We start from the raw sequence: 13,612 nt of genomic DNA, 5'->3' as shown, positions 1-13,612 counted from the left end.
GTGTCCCATTGTGTGTTTGTGGAGGCCAGAGGACAAGCTTTAGAAGCTGAGCCTCATTGCATGCTGGATCCCAAGGCTACATCTCAGGTTCATAGGCTCACCTGACCAGCACTATTACCCAGTGGACAATCCTGCTGGCCTCAGGCCTGCTGTAGCAACAATGAAACAAAAAGTTAGGAAGGCATGAGATAAGGGCAATGCCACCTGGTGCTTGTAATCCCAGCTTTATCTATACCTGCCCATTTACTTTATCTTTTTTTTTCTGTCTTGTACTGAAGAAACAATTAGTTTTTAGAGATGTGTTCAATGAAAAATGTCTTGTCAGCACCATCACGGGCACTCAGGTAGTAAAACTCTTGATGTGCTTTAGTTCTGAGCTTCACATAAGTAGACTCACCTGGAGAAATTTTTTCCCCAGTCAATATTTGGAACTTATGGTGTCTTTGCTCCTCAGAATGGCCTTCGTAGCACACCTCCTCAGAGCTTACTGGAACTTCAGCATCTCAGGCTTTCCTCTGAAGAAGGACGAGATCTCCCTGTGCCCCATATGCGCATTGGTCCTGAGAAGTGTCGTCTTAATTGTAAAGTGGTGTGTCTGAGTCTAAGACAGACTCTAAAGTGCTCTGATGTTGGTTATGACATGTCCCAGGACTGGATCCCAGACACTATCACTGAACGTGTAAGTGCATGCAGCCCTAAGGCGACTTGATATGCTGGCGTGGGTCGGTGATGGTGGGGGCTCCCACTTTCCAAGGAGAAGGGGAGGGGGGCAAGGGAAAGAGTGAGGGGGTGGGATAAAGAGGAGAGGAGGAAGGGAGCTACAATTGGCAGGAAAGTGAATAAATAAAAAGAAACAGCTTTTTTTCCTTTTTTTTCTTTTTTTTTTAAACATCAACTCATTTCATTACAAACAAAACTCTTCAATCTTCTTTTGATGAAGCCTCAAAATGTGCCTGGCCTTTCCTACATTCTAGAAGAAAGACATTTTGGAATCAAACTTGCAAAGGGAGGGGGCTGTGTGATCTCTTGCAGGTCAGTCGCTTGAGCTCACTCAGGCAGGTCAAGATGAGAATTAGCACTAGCAGAGCATTTCCATGAAAATTTCTGCTCTTTTCATGACAAAGAGGGCTGTGCTACCCTGCACTCAGTCTTAACTGCAGCTCGGCTGTGCATGTCTGAACGTGTATGTGAACTTGGCACCAACGGTGCATTTCCATTTGCTATTTTAAAATTTGTTTCAGAGTCTGGGAAGATGGGTCAGTTGGTCAAGCGCCCACCATGAAAGCATGAGTTTGGATCTCCAGCAAATGTAAAAAGTCCTCAGTGTGATGGGGTGAGTCTGTAGGTTCCCAGCTGGGAAGGCGGCAGGAGAACACCTGGGCCCCACTGCCTAATCAACCTAGCCAAATGGGTGCACCCCAGGTTAGGAGGGAGACCCTGACTCAAGAGCTGAGGTGGAAAGGGGCTGAGGAACACGTGATGTCAGCCTATTTCCTTCACATGTATAGATGCATATATACACATGCAAGTGCGCACACAGACACACACACACACACACACACACACACACACTGACACCATTCAATTACTCGGCACTGAAGCAAAGCAATGCTTCTGTAAGTGACAATGTTTGGCCACAGGCCCTGGTGAATACCCCTACTTACACCAAGGGTAAAGGGTCACATGGGACAGGAAGCTCTGCTTCTGGAAACTTGGACTATCCAGAGAGGGCTGGAATCTCACCAGCAGGCAAAGTTCTCATCACATACCTCTGAAGAGTGAAAAGATGTGAATTAGGAGGCAGTAGAGAGGAGCAGAGGGCTAAGAAAACAGCCACCACAAGGTGGAGCCAAGTCACACAGGACTGATGGAGGAACCAGACTTCAGGTACCCCAGACTTTAGCTGTTCACCATTTTCAAATTTGGGAGTCGGTTTGGTTCTTAAGTCTGAGAAAGATGATGGCACTGAAGGCCAGGTGAGGAACAACATCCATCAGTATAAAGCCATGATCAGAAGTGCTCATCTTGCATGTGTGAACCTGCTTCCCAGTGGCAAGGAGTTACAGGTCCACAGGAAACAGCAGACAGCGGGAAAGAAGAGTCAATCCGGGAGCAGGAAGATGTGTGCTGAAATTACATTCTCATTATGTCTGATTTACAGAATCTTTACCCTCCAGATTCCATTATAGGAATATTAGGGCAATATTGGTGTCATCTTGTAGGGTTCTTGTGAGAATGTGTGCAAAATGCTCACTTTTAGCGATTAATTCCCAACTTGGAAATGTTAAGCCACAAACACTCAACATGTCATATTGATTGCTGAGTGAACACAGTGGTAGTTAATGTTGTCAACTTGTGGGGGGCCAGAGGCATCTGGAGACAAACCTGTAGGCACGCCTGTGAAGGATTACCTACATGGGAAAACCCACCTTAACCTTGTATGGGGCTTATTCCATTGCCTGGGCTCCTGGACTGAATAAAAAGCTAAGCAAAACTGACTATGAGCATTTAATTCTCTCAAGATCGAACAAAATACCCCAGGTTCCCCCTGAAATCCCTTCCCCAAGATGGACTGGAATTCAGAATAAAACCCGTTATCTCTTGTACTCTTTCTCACGGGATACCTTATCACAACTTCCAGGTAAGTTTGCATTACAGAGACCCTGGTGAAATTAAGTGTGTGTAAGGCATTGTCTCTCATTTTTAAAATGTTTCCTGTTAAAGTCTGTTGAAGCTGAGTGTGGTGGTCGAGGAGAGGAGGCACCATGAGTTTGAGGACAGCTGAGCCACACAGCATCTCTCTCAACAGGAACAGTAAGAGGCACAGATTATAGCGATGATCAAATGCAGTTGGTGTGTAGAAACTGCTCGGCTGCTGTGGCTGAGGCTCTAGGCCGATGCTTCCTGCGGTACCTGTGCTGGTCTCAATCCCCGGGAGGAAGCACTCCTCCTTTCTTAGCCTCTAGATGCTTCAACTATAGGGCCGAGGTGGTTTGAGTTTGTCCCCATAGGCTCTGCTGTTTGAGTGTTTAGGCCTCTTTCTGTTTGTCTCTCGGTTGCTGTCTCAGTATGGAAGCCCTCACTGCCGCTCCACCCCCATGCCTGCCTGCCACCCTGTGTGACACCGTGGTGGCCATGGACTCACCCTCCAAACCTGTTAGCAAGCCCCCGGGGAAAGGCTTTCTTTTGTAAGCTGCCTTGGTCATGGTGTCTCTTTACAGCAACAGAAGAGTGACTAAGACAAGGCCTAAGCCAGAGGCCCTTTTGTTAAGCAATTTTAAATAATCATCTCAATAAGAGTTTATTCCATTCCAGGGATCTAAGAACTAACACATTTTAAAGATGAGGAAACTGAGGCCTAGGCAGGTAGTGATTTTTTTTTAATATACTATTTAGCAGCAGAGCTAGGATTCACCACTGAGCCCTCTGTACCTCCGAGTCTGTTCTGGGCTCAGGCAACAATTCCTCTCTAGTACTTCAGCCTCTTGTCTCACATTGCTTTTCTCAGGTACAAATACAGAATAAACCCCAACAGCACCATGGGTGATAGGAATCCCAGGTCCAGGCTAGAGAGATGGCTCAGAGTTTAAGAGCACTGGCTGCTTTTCTAAAGTTACTGAGTTCAATTCCCAGCAATCACATGGTGGCTCACAACCATCATTTGTGAGATCTGGTGCCCTCTTCTGGCCCGCTGGCACACATGCAGGCAGAATACTGCATAATAGATAAATAAATAAATCTTTTTAAAAAATGGGGTATTCGCATTACCTTAAAAAAATATGAAACGAAGAATTCCAGTTCCATTTAAATGAATCCCACTTAAATGTGACTTTGATTGTGACCCCCTCAGGCTGCCTGTGTCAGTATCTTGCCAGGTCAGCCTCAGTAAAATATCACCATTTCTTTGATCTTGTATACAGCATTAGCCAAAAAGGAGAACATGTGGTCCCTTCCGTGAAACTGAGTTGATGGAGCTGCCTTATCAAGTGCTATACATATTCACACTTAAGAACACACACTTACAGCTAGGTATGATTAACCTTTATTATTCATAAAAAATGAGCATTCTAAAATATTAGTAAATTTCCACTTTAGTTCTGTTTTGAAGTGTTGGTACCAGTGAAGTAACATTTTTCTTCTTTGAATCTTTTCTTGTAAAGTTACAGTCTTCTCCTTTTCTAAAATGGCAGGAAGCTCCTTCCAGTCCTTGATGAAGATAAGGGGGGCACCCATGGCCTTGAGTAACTGCAGAGGAGCGCTGTGGTGACTGGACATGTTTCCACAGTGGCCAGCTGTCATCACATCTTCTACCATAGGAATGGAGCCAAACGAGCAGGCCTCATATATTCTGTAACACTCTGTGTTCTCTCCTACAGGACACAAAGTGAGGTCACTCTGAAGCAAAGCATCTTGGTAATTCTTATGACTTTCAGGCCTATCTCTCTTATGAACATTGACGCAAAAATACTCAATAAAATACTTGCAAACCGAATCCAAGAACATATCAAAGATATCATCCACCATGACCAAGTAGGCTTCATCCCAGGCATGCAAGGGTGGTTCAACATATGGAAATCCATCAATGTAATCCACTACATAAACAAACTGAAGGAGAAAAACCACATGATCATCTCCTTAGATGCTGAGAAAGCATTTGACAAAGTCCAACACCCATTCATGTTTAAAGTCTTGGAGAGATCAGGGATACAAGGAACATACATAAACATAGTAAAGGCAATATATAGCAAGCCTATAGCTAACATCAAACTCAATGGAGAGAAACTTAAATCAATCCCACTGAAATCAGGGACAAGACAAGGCTGTCCATTGTCCCCATATCTCTTCAACATAGTACTTGAAGTCCTAGCCAGAGCAATAAGACAACTAAAGGAGATCAAGGGGATACAAATCGGAAAGGAAGAGGTCAAAGTGTCACTATTTGCAGATGATATGATAGTATACTTGAGCGACCCCAAAAATTCAACCAGAGAACTCCTTCAGCTGATAAACACCTTCAGCAAAGTGGCAGGATACAAAATCAACTCAAAAAAATCAGAAGCCCTCCTATATACCAAAGACAAAAAGGCTGAGAAAGAAATTAGGGAAACAACACCCTTCACAATAGCCACTAATAACATAAAGTACCTTGGTGTGACTCTAACCAAGCAAGTGAAAGACCTGTTTGAGAAAAACTTCAAGTCTCTGAAGAAAGAAATCTAAGAAGATATCAGAAGATGGAAAGATCTCCCGTGCTCATGGATTGGTAGGATTAACATTGTGAAATTGGCCATCCTGCCAAAAGCAATCTACAGATTCAATGCAATTCCCATCAAAATACCAACTCAATTCTTTACAGGCCTTGAAAAAAAGATTCTCAGCTTCATATGGAGAAACAAAAAACCCAGAATCTCCAAAATGATCCTGTACGACAACAGATCATCTGGAGGTATCTCCATTCCTGGTCTCAAGCTGTACTACAGGGCAAAAGTAATAAAAACTGCATGGTATTGGCATAGAAACAGAAAGGAGGATCAATGGAACCGCATAGAAGAACCAGAAATAAATCCACACACCTATGAATACTCGATATTCGACAAAGAAGCCAATTCCATTCAATGGAAAAAAGACAGCATCTTCAACAAATGGTGCTGGACCAACTGGATGTCTACATGCAGAAAAATGAAATTAGATCCATATTTATCACCCTGCACAAAACTAAAGTCAAAGTGGATCAAGGACCTCAACATAAAACCAGATACCCTAAATCAATTGGAAAAAAAAAGTGGGGAACAGCCTAGAACTCATTGGCACAGGAGACAACTTCCTGAACAGAACACTAACAGCACAGGCTCTAAGAGCAACAATCAATAAATGGGACCTCATGAAACTGAAAAGTTTCTGTAAAGCAAAGGATACCGTCATCAAAACAAAACGACTGCCTACAGATTGGGAAAGAATCTTCACTAACCCTTTATCTGACAGAGGACTAATATCCAGTATATACAAAGAACTAAAGAAGCTGAAAAGCAGCAAACCAAGTCATCCAATTAAAAAATGGGGAAAAGAGCTAAACAGAGAATTCTCGACAGAGGAATATCGAATGGCAGAAAAACACTTAAAGAAATGCTCATCCTCATTAGCCATCAGGGAAATGCAAATCAAAACGACCCTGAGATATCACCTTACACCCATCAAAATGGCCAAGATGAAAAACTCAAGCGATAACACATGCTGGAGAGGTTGTGGAGAAAGGGGAACCCTCCTCCACTGCTGGTGGGAATGTAAACTGGTACAACCACTCTGGAAAGCTATCTGGCGCTTTCTAAGACAAATAGGAATAGTGCTTCCTCCAGACCCAGCTATACCACTGCTAGGTATATACCCAAAGTTTGTTCAAGTACACAAAAAGGACACTTGCTCAACCATGTTTATAGCAGCTCTATTTGTAATAGCCAGAACCTGGAAACAACCCAGATGTCCATCAACGGTGGAATGGGTACAGAAATTGTGGTATTTTTATACAATGGAATACTACTCAGCAATCAAAAAGGAGGAAATCATGAAATTTGCAGGCAAATGGTGGGATCTAGAAAAGATCATTCTGAGTGAAATATCCCAGAAGGAGAAAGACAAGAATGGGATATACTCACTTATATAGACCTATAAGATATGATAAACATAATGAAATCTATACACCTAAAAAAGATAATCAATTGAGCGGACATGGGGTAAGATGACCAATCCTCATTTAGAAAGACAGATGGGATGTGCATTGAACGTATGACAGAAGTCTACTGAGTGCATCTGAAAGACTCTAACTAGCAGTGTTTTCAAAGCAAAGACTCATGACCAAACCTTTGGCAGAGTACAGGGAATCATAAGAAAGAAGGGGAGTTAGTCTGATGGGGAAAGGATAGGAGCTCCACAAGGACCAAATATATCTGGGCACAGGGTCTTTTCTGAGACTGACATTCAACCAAGGACAATGTATGGATATAACCTAGAACCTCCACTCAGATGTAGCCTGTGGTAGCTCAGTAACCAATTGGTTTCCCAAAGTGAGGGGAACAGGGACTATTTCTAACAGGAACTCAATGACTGGCTCTTTGGTCTCCCCACCCCCGAAGGGAGGAGCAGTCCAGTTAGGCCACAGAGGAGGGCTTTGCAGCCAGTCCTGAAGATTCCTAATAAAACAGGATCAGATGAATGGGGAGGAGGTCCCCCCTATCAGTGGACTTGGAAAGGGGCACGGTGGAGATGAGGGAGGGAGGGAGGGACTGGGAGGGAATGAGGGATCGGGACACGGCTGGGATACAGAGTTAATAAAATGTAACTGATAAAAAAAACACAAATAAATAAATAAATAAATAAATAAATAAATAAAAGAAAAAAAAAGAAAATAACTAAGTTCACATGAAAAAAATAAAAAATGAAACAAAAAGATCCAATACGCATATAAATAAAGAGTTTAATGAAAGACATTAGAAGATCCAGGCTGGAGAAAAGGCTCGATCAGTAAAGTGCTTGCAAAGAAGAACAAGGTCCAACGAGGATGTAATCCCAGCACACATCTTCCTGAGCCCGGATTGACTCTTGTTTCCTGCTGTCTGCTCTTTCCTGTGGACGTGTAACACCTTGCCACTGGGAAGCAGGTTCAGGCACGCAAGATGAGTACTTCTGATAACCTGTGTCTGAGGTCTGTCTTCCCCTCCTTTTGCTCGCATCCCAGACTTGGGAAACCATCATTGTATTCTTCTCTTCCATGAACCAGAGATTTTCAGATTATATTATCACACAGAGGTGAGATAATACAGCATTTATCAGGTTTATTTCACTTGACATACCTTATCCATGTTCAGCCATAATTTTTCTTCATATGAAAATTCTTCCATTGTGTGCATGTCATGTATGATGAGTAATCTTGGGTTGTCAACTTGATCACATCTGGAATCAACTAAAACTCAAGCACCTGGGCACATCTGTCAGGAATTTTCTTTCCTTTTTTTTTTTAATTTTTTTTTTTTAGTTTAGAACCTTCTTTTTCTTTTTCTTTTTTTTAACTTTCTAAAAAGATTTTTGAAATTATACTATAATTACATTTCTCCCTTCCCTTTCCTCCCTCCACACCCTGGCATTTCCCCTCCCACTCTGCTTCAGATCCATGGCCTCCTCTCCTTTCATTAATTGTTATGGCATTGCAAATATGTATATCAGTATGCATAATCCCTAATATAACCTGCTAAGTCCATAAAAAGTTGCTGGTGTGAGGAGCTTCCAGGAGGCTGTTCTGCACTGGGCATCTAATCGGTTTGCCCTCCATGAAGCTGTCCCCCTTCAGACGGGATTTTCCTGGACTGGGTTATTTGAGAGGGATGCTTTGGGGTGAGATGACCCACCCTAAATTTGGGCCACACCTTCCAGTGGAAGCCTGCATAAAAGATCCTGGAAGAAGGGAGTCTTTGTCTTTTGTCTGCTCACTCTCCCTCTGTCTGGAAAGTTCATCCATCTTGCTGCTGAGGCATTTCTTCACTGGCATTGTAGCCTACTTCTTTGGGATTTCAACATATACTGAGGACCAGCTTAGACAGCCAGCTTCGTAGAGTGAACAAACTTCTGGGATCTTGAAGGTGGTAGGGATTAAACCGTGGCCTTTGTTTATGCACAGCATATGCTCAGTAATTGCTGATCTACAACCTCCCTTCCTATATCCTATATTTTATCATTCGGGGCTCTTTGTATCCAAGGCAGACTGTGAAAGCCCTATACTGCTTAAGATGACCTTGAACTTGTGGTTCTCCTGCCTCTGCTTCCAGAGCGCTAGGAGAAGAGGCGTGCCCCATCACATGCATTTGTGTGTGGTCTGGGAAGCAAACCCAGGTTTCTTATTTGCTGGACCATGCGTTCCACCAACTGAGCTCCACTCCACTCCAACCCAGCTCTGCTGCCCCACAACTCAACCCACACATGCTGACTTCTTTGAGAGAGCCTGCACACAGGCACACACACACACATATGCACACACGTACACACGTGAACACAGACAAACACACACCAGAATCTACAGAAAGAAAGAACACAAGGTTAAATGTCAAAAATGTCAAACTGTGTCCAGAACATGAAGTGGGGCTTGAAAAGGCAGCTGAGACGGCCATTCTTGACTGTCAACTGGATTCCAGTTATCTGGTATTATGTAAAACCCCAAAATGAAAAGGCACACCTGTGAGAGATTCCTTGCTTAATTTTAATCCGCATCTTTGAAGAGGGAAGCCGAGCCTCTAATCCAGGCAACACCTTCTGCTAGAAGCCTCTATAAAAGGCGATGGAACTAGGGAGCTTTTGCTATTTGCCTGTTACTGCCTCACTGAGAAGAAGTCCATTCCTTCACTGTCCTTGCGGTCTACTTGTGTAGAATTCTAGCCTTTACTGAAGACCAGCTGAGACATCCACACTCATGGGCTGAAAAACTACTGGACTTTTGGACCTTCCATTCATAGGCAGCCATCTCTGGACTAGATGGACTTCAGCCTGTAAGTCATCTATCTAAACTCATCGATCTGTCTGTCTGTCTGTCTATCTATCTATCTATCTATCTATCTATCTATCTATCTATCTATCGTGTGTGTGTGTGTGTGTGTTCTGTTACTCTCGAGATCCCTGATTAAACCTGCCAGCCTTGTAATCAAGGGGAGCCCAGTTGTCCAGATGCTTTGGTTCTGCCCCTGCAGTTCTCTGTTCTGAGAAGCTCCTTTGGGTCAGAGAGGAAGGCAGGAAAGAGCTGAGAGGCGCGCTCTTCTCTGTGGTTTCTCTCTGCCCTCTTGTGGCCGTTGCCTGAATTTGCAGGGTGAGAGGCATGGCCATTCCACTGTGATCCACTAGGATAAAATGCCACTCTCTTTGCTCACCTGGCAGGGTTTATTGCAGTTCATTATTTATTTGCATTGGGGGTGCGGCAACTGTTGGCTTGCCGCAGCACACGTGGAGGTCGGAGAATAATTCGGGTGACTGGGTTCTGTCTTTTATTTTGAGTGACTCAGGAATTGCCCTGAACTGGTCAGAGTTGCCAGGGAGCAGCTAAACGGGCTGAGCCATCTCCTTGGTCCTCCGTTCTGTTTGGCAACGATCAAATCATATATAATCTACAAAGCTTCGCCACTGATCAATCACATGTTATATGAGTTTTATGGAGATTGGTTATGTGTCTAGATTTTTGGGTGTGAGAAAAGCAGCTACAAGCAAGTTTAAACACATGGTTTGGTCTCTGTCTTTCAAGGTTTAAGGACATAGAAGCTTCTCAAACTATTTCTAAAAGCTTTTAGAAAGGATAACTATCTTTTCATTTATTACATTTTTTTTCTAATTTTCTTTTGTACATTTTAGCAATGATTTTTACTTAGTTCTCCGGGACACTGTTTTTCTGGGGGGAAAAGAGAAATAGGCTTAGTACAAATCCTAGCTTTTATTTTTTTAAGATTTATTTTTAATGTGTATGAGTGTTTTACTCTCACATATTTAAGAGCAGTGTGTGTATGTGTGTGTGTGTGTGTGTGTGTGTGCGCGTTTCCTGCTTAAAGCCAGAAGAGAGTGTCGGCTCCCCTGGCACTGGAGTTACAGGTGATTGTAAGCTGCAAAGACAGGGTTGGAAATCAATGTGTGGTCTTCTAGAAAAGCATCGCTCTTCACCACGGAGCCATCTCTGCTGAGTCATCCTGAAAAATCTGTCCAGCCAAGCAGTGGTGCTGCCGCTTTTAATCCCAGCACTTGGGGGTTTTTTACATTTATTTATTCATGATATGTGCTGAACTTCTGCTCCTCTGAGTTCTTACTGATCTTGGGTTTGCTTCAGCCAGCAGGAGTTCCAACAGGAATTCCAGGAATGAAAACAAGCTTTAAGACCCTAGACCTGGTAGATGGTGGGCAGGGCCTCCATTCACCAATGAATGTTGCCCTGGTGCATAAAACCACATCATAAACCACAGTTTTTTGTGGAAACTGGCCTTCCAGATCCTTGGTGACAGTGGAGGGAGGCACACAGTAGTCTTGCTTCTAACGTGTGTTGACTGCTGTCTTTGGCTGAAAGACTCTGACACTCATTGTGATTTCCACAATTTCAGGTTCTACAGAGGCTCCTTGTGCCCTAGAGCGATCCTTCTCCCTCAGTAGGGAAAAACAAAACGCAGAGTGGGAACTCCACAGACCTTTCTATAGGGGGACTGAGGAAATGCCACCCGAAAGACAAGATTAGAGAAGATCAGCTATGTGAGAAGTGTCCTTTGACACTGCCACCTCCTTCTGTCTTGGTGGCCTAACTGACCCCAGCGCCAAAGGAAACCTGTGTTCTTCCCCTGCGGTTTCTGACCTTGAACCACCTTATCTTGTGTGGATAAGACATCTCCCAGTAGACTAAGGTGCCTTCAGCCATCAAGAGGACAACCCAAGAACTCCCACAGAACGCCCAGCTGACCTGCACTTTGACTTGGACATCGGAAAGCTGTGTCATGGCCGGCAGCCAAAAGCTGAGCAAAGACAATACAAGTAGTCCCTCTATAAGGCAGCCTTGCAAGCAGGGTAAAACGATAAGCCCTGAACAGCCAGAGAAAGGCCAGAAGAGGAAACGCCAAGAAGAGGAAGAGGATGATGTGTGCTCAGAAGAGCCAGTCCAGTCGTGGAAGAAGCTGAAACAGGAACAGCATGAAACAGAGCTTGGGGATGAAGAGCCTGACAAGAGCTGAATATGGTCACCCCAGGAAAAGGGTCCGTTACAGCTAATGGCCCCAGAGTGTGCCAAAGGCCCCCCAGAACAGGCTGTGACTGAGGAGTCTGTGGGTGGAGGCCAGGGTCTCAAGCCCCCCCACAGCAACAGGGAGGAAGAAGTTGAGAAACACCACAATGAAAAGTGCCCAGGACTGTTGGAACTCCTCCAACCTGACGTCCCCGTGAGCTCTGGCCCTCACAGCACTCACACAAGCACCATGGACACCTCCAAGACTCTCAAAGGTTGTGCTGAAGGGCAGAATCATGAATCGGAAACACCTCAAATCTGCACAGACAGTGTCAGCAATGGCATGCCCAGCAGCAAAGTGTCAACACCTGAGGTCAAGAAAAAGGCTCTTGAAGACCAAGAGAAGGGCAGAGGGCTGGACCGTGGTCCTGCTGTCACAGTGGACATGGAGAAAGAAATCAGCAGTGCGCTAGGCCCTGGGTCAAAAGATGAGATCTTGAGCTGTGCCTTCAAACTGCAAATGACTCGAGGAGACCTGTGGACCCTAAGGAACACCCAGTGGCTCAACGACAAAGTCATCAGTTTTTACATGAATCTTCTCATGGAAAGAAATCAAAGTCAAGGCTACCGGGCACTTCACATATTTAATACCTTCTTTTACACCAAGTTAAAGTCTGGTGGCTACAGGTCAGTCAGAAGATGGACCCGGGCAGTAAACATCTTTGCCAAGGAACTTATCCTGGTCCCAGTTCACCTGGGCATGCACTGGAGCCTGGCGGTCACAGACTTAAGAAAGAAGAGTATTGTCTACATGGACTCCACGGGACAGAAGAGACCCGACATCCTTGAGCTGCTTTTCTGCTATCTGCGGGAGGAGAGCAAAGCGAGAAGGAACAGCGACCTGAGCCCTGTGGAGTGGAAGCAACACAGCATGTCGGCAGAGGAGATTCCTCAGCAGCTGAACGGGGGCGACTGCGGCGTGTTCGCCTGTAAATATGCAGATTACATTTCCAGGGACCAGCCCATCACCTTCTCCCAGCAGCACATGCCTCTTTTCAGGAAGAAGATGGTGTGGGAGATCCTGCACAAGCGCTTACTGTAGCAGCGCCCCCTGGCGGCCACTGCGAGGCAGCTGCTCCGAGCTCTTTCCCAGGTGAGGCTAAGGACTGCAGGTACTGGGTGTGGAAGAGCCTTGAACAAGTTCTGAGTGTAAAGACTGTGGCCAGGACAGCCGCGGCTGCACAGAGAAACCCTGTCGGGACAGAAACAACAACAACAACAGAAGACACGTGTGCCCACCGAAAGTTAGAAACTATCCGGACTGCACAGCGCATGCTCACAAGCACGCAGCTGTCAAGATTTATCTGTGACTGAGGTCGACGCTGGATTGAATTTTGCTGTTTTTGTTCACAAGTTTTAGCTAACTGGCAGTGGACGGCCTCTGGCGATTTTCGGCCTTTCGTTCTCGACTGCTTGTTTGCATTAGTTATTTCTGAAAGGAAGGCCACCAGTTGCCTGTCTCCGAGTGAATCTCCGGTTGCCTTCCGGTACTGTGTGCTACTACAGAAGCGTCGCAGTGTGCTGCTGTTCACGGGATCCGAGCAATCCAGGAGAAGTAAGAAACGCGCCGGAGACATCTCAAGACACTTCCCAGCCTGGAAGTAAAGACATCTATTTTATTCTCGGGAGAGGAGTAACTAATGCTAGATGTGCATTGTAAACCCGGGACTCCTTGAAGCCTCACCCTGCTGAGGGCTGTACTAAACTGTTTATTCCAAAAAAATAAATAAATATATATTTATATATATATATGTAAATAAACAAATATTTATATATAAATAAAAATATATTTTATATATTATATATATAAATATATATATTCTTAAGCTATTT

General features: G+C 44.5%; 1 protein-coding gene across 1 annotated transcript; it reads left to right on the top strand.

Moving 5' to 3' along the window:
* Positions 1 to 12,101: 12,101 nt before the first annotated feature.
* Positions 12,102 to 12,821, top strand: LOC132648691 (sentrin-specific protease 2-like; the record flags this gene model as incomplete). The annotated part of the gene is made up of 1 exon (XM_060370903.1): positions 12,102 to 12,821. A coding segment is annotated over one exon (720 nt), but the record flags the coding sequence as incomplete, so codon positions are not given.
* Positions 12,822 to 13,612: the final 791 nt, after the last annotated feature.

This window comes from Meriones unguiculatus, chromosome 17, assembly GCF_030254825.1.
Source record: "Meriones unguiculatus strain TT.TT164.6M chromosome 17, Bangor_MerUng_6.1, whole genome shotgun sequence".
Classification (NCBI taxonomy): domain Eukaryota; kingdom Metazoa; phylum Chordata; class Mammalia; order Rodentia; family Muridae; genus Meriones; species Meriones unguiculatus.
Note: the sequence above shows the minus strand (reverse complement) of the source record. Positions and strands in the feature narration are given on the sequence as shown.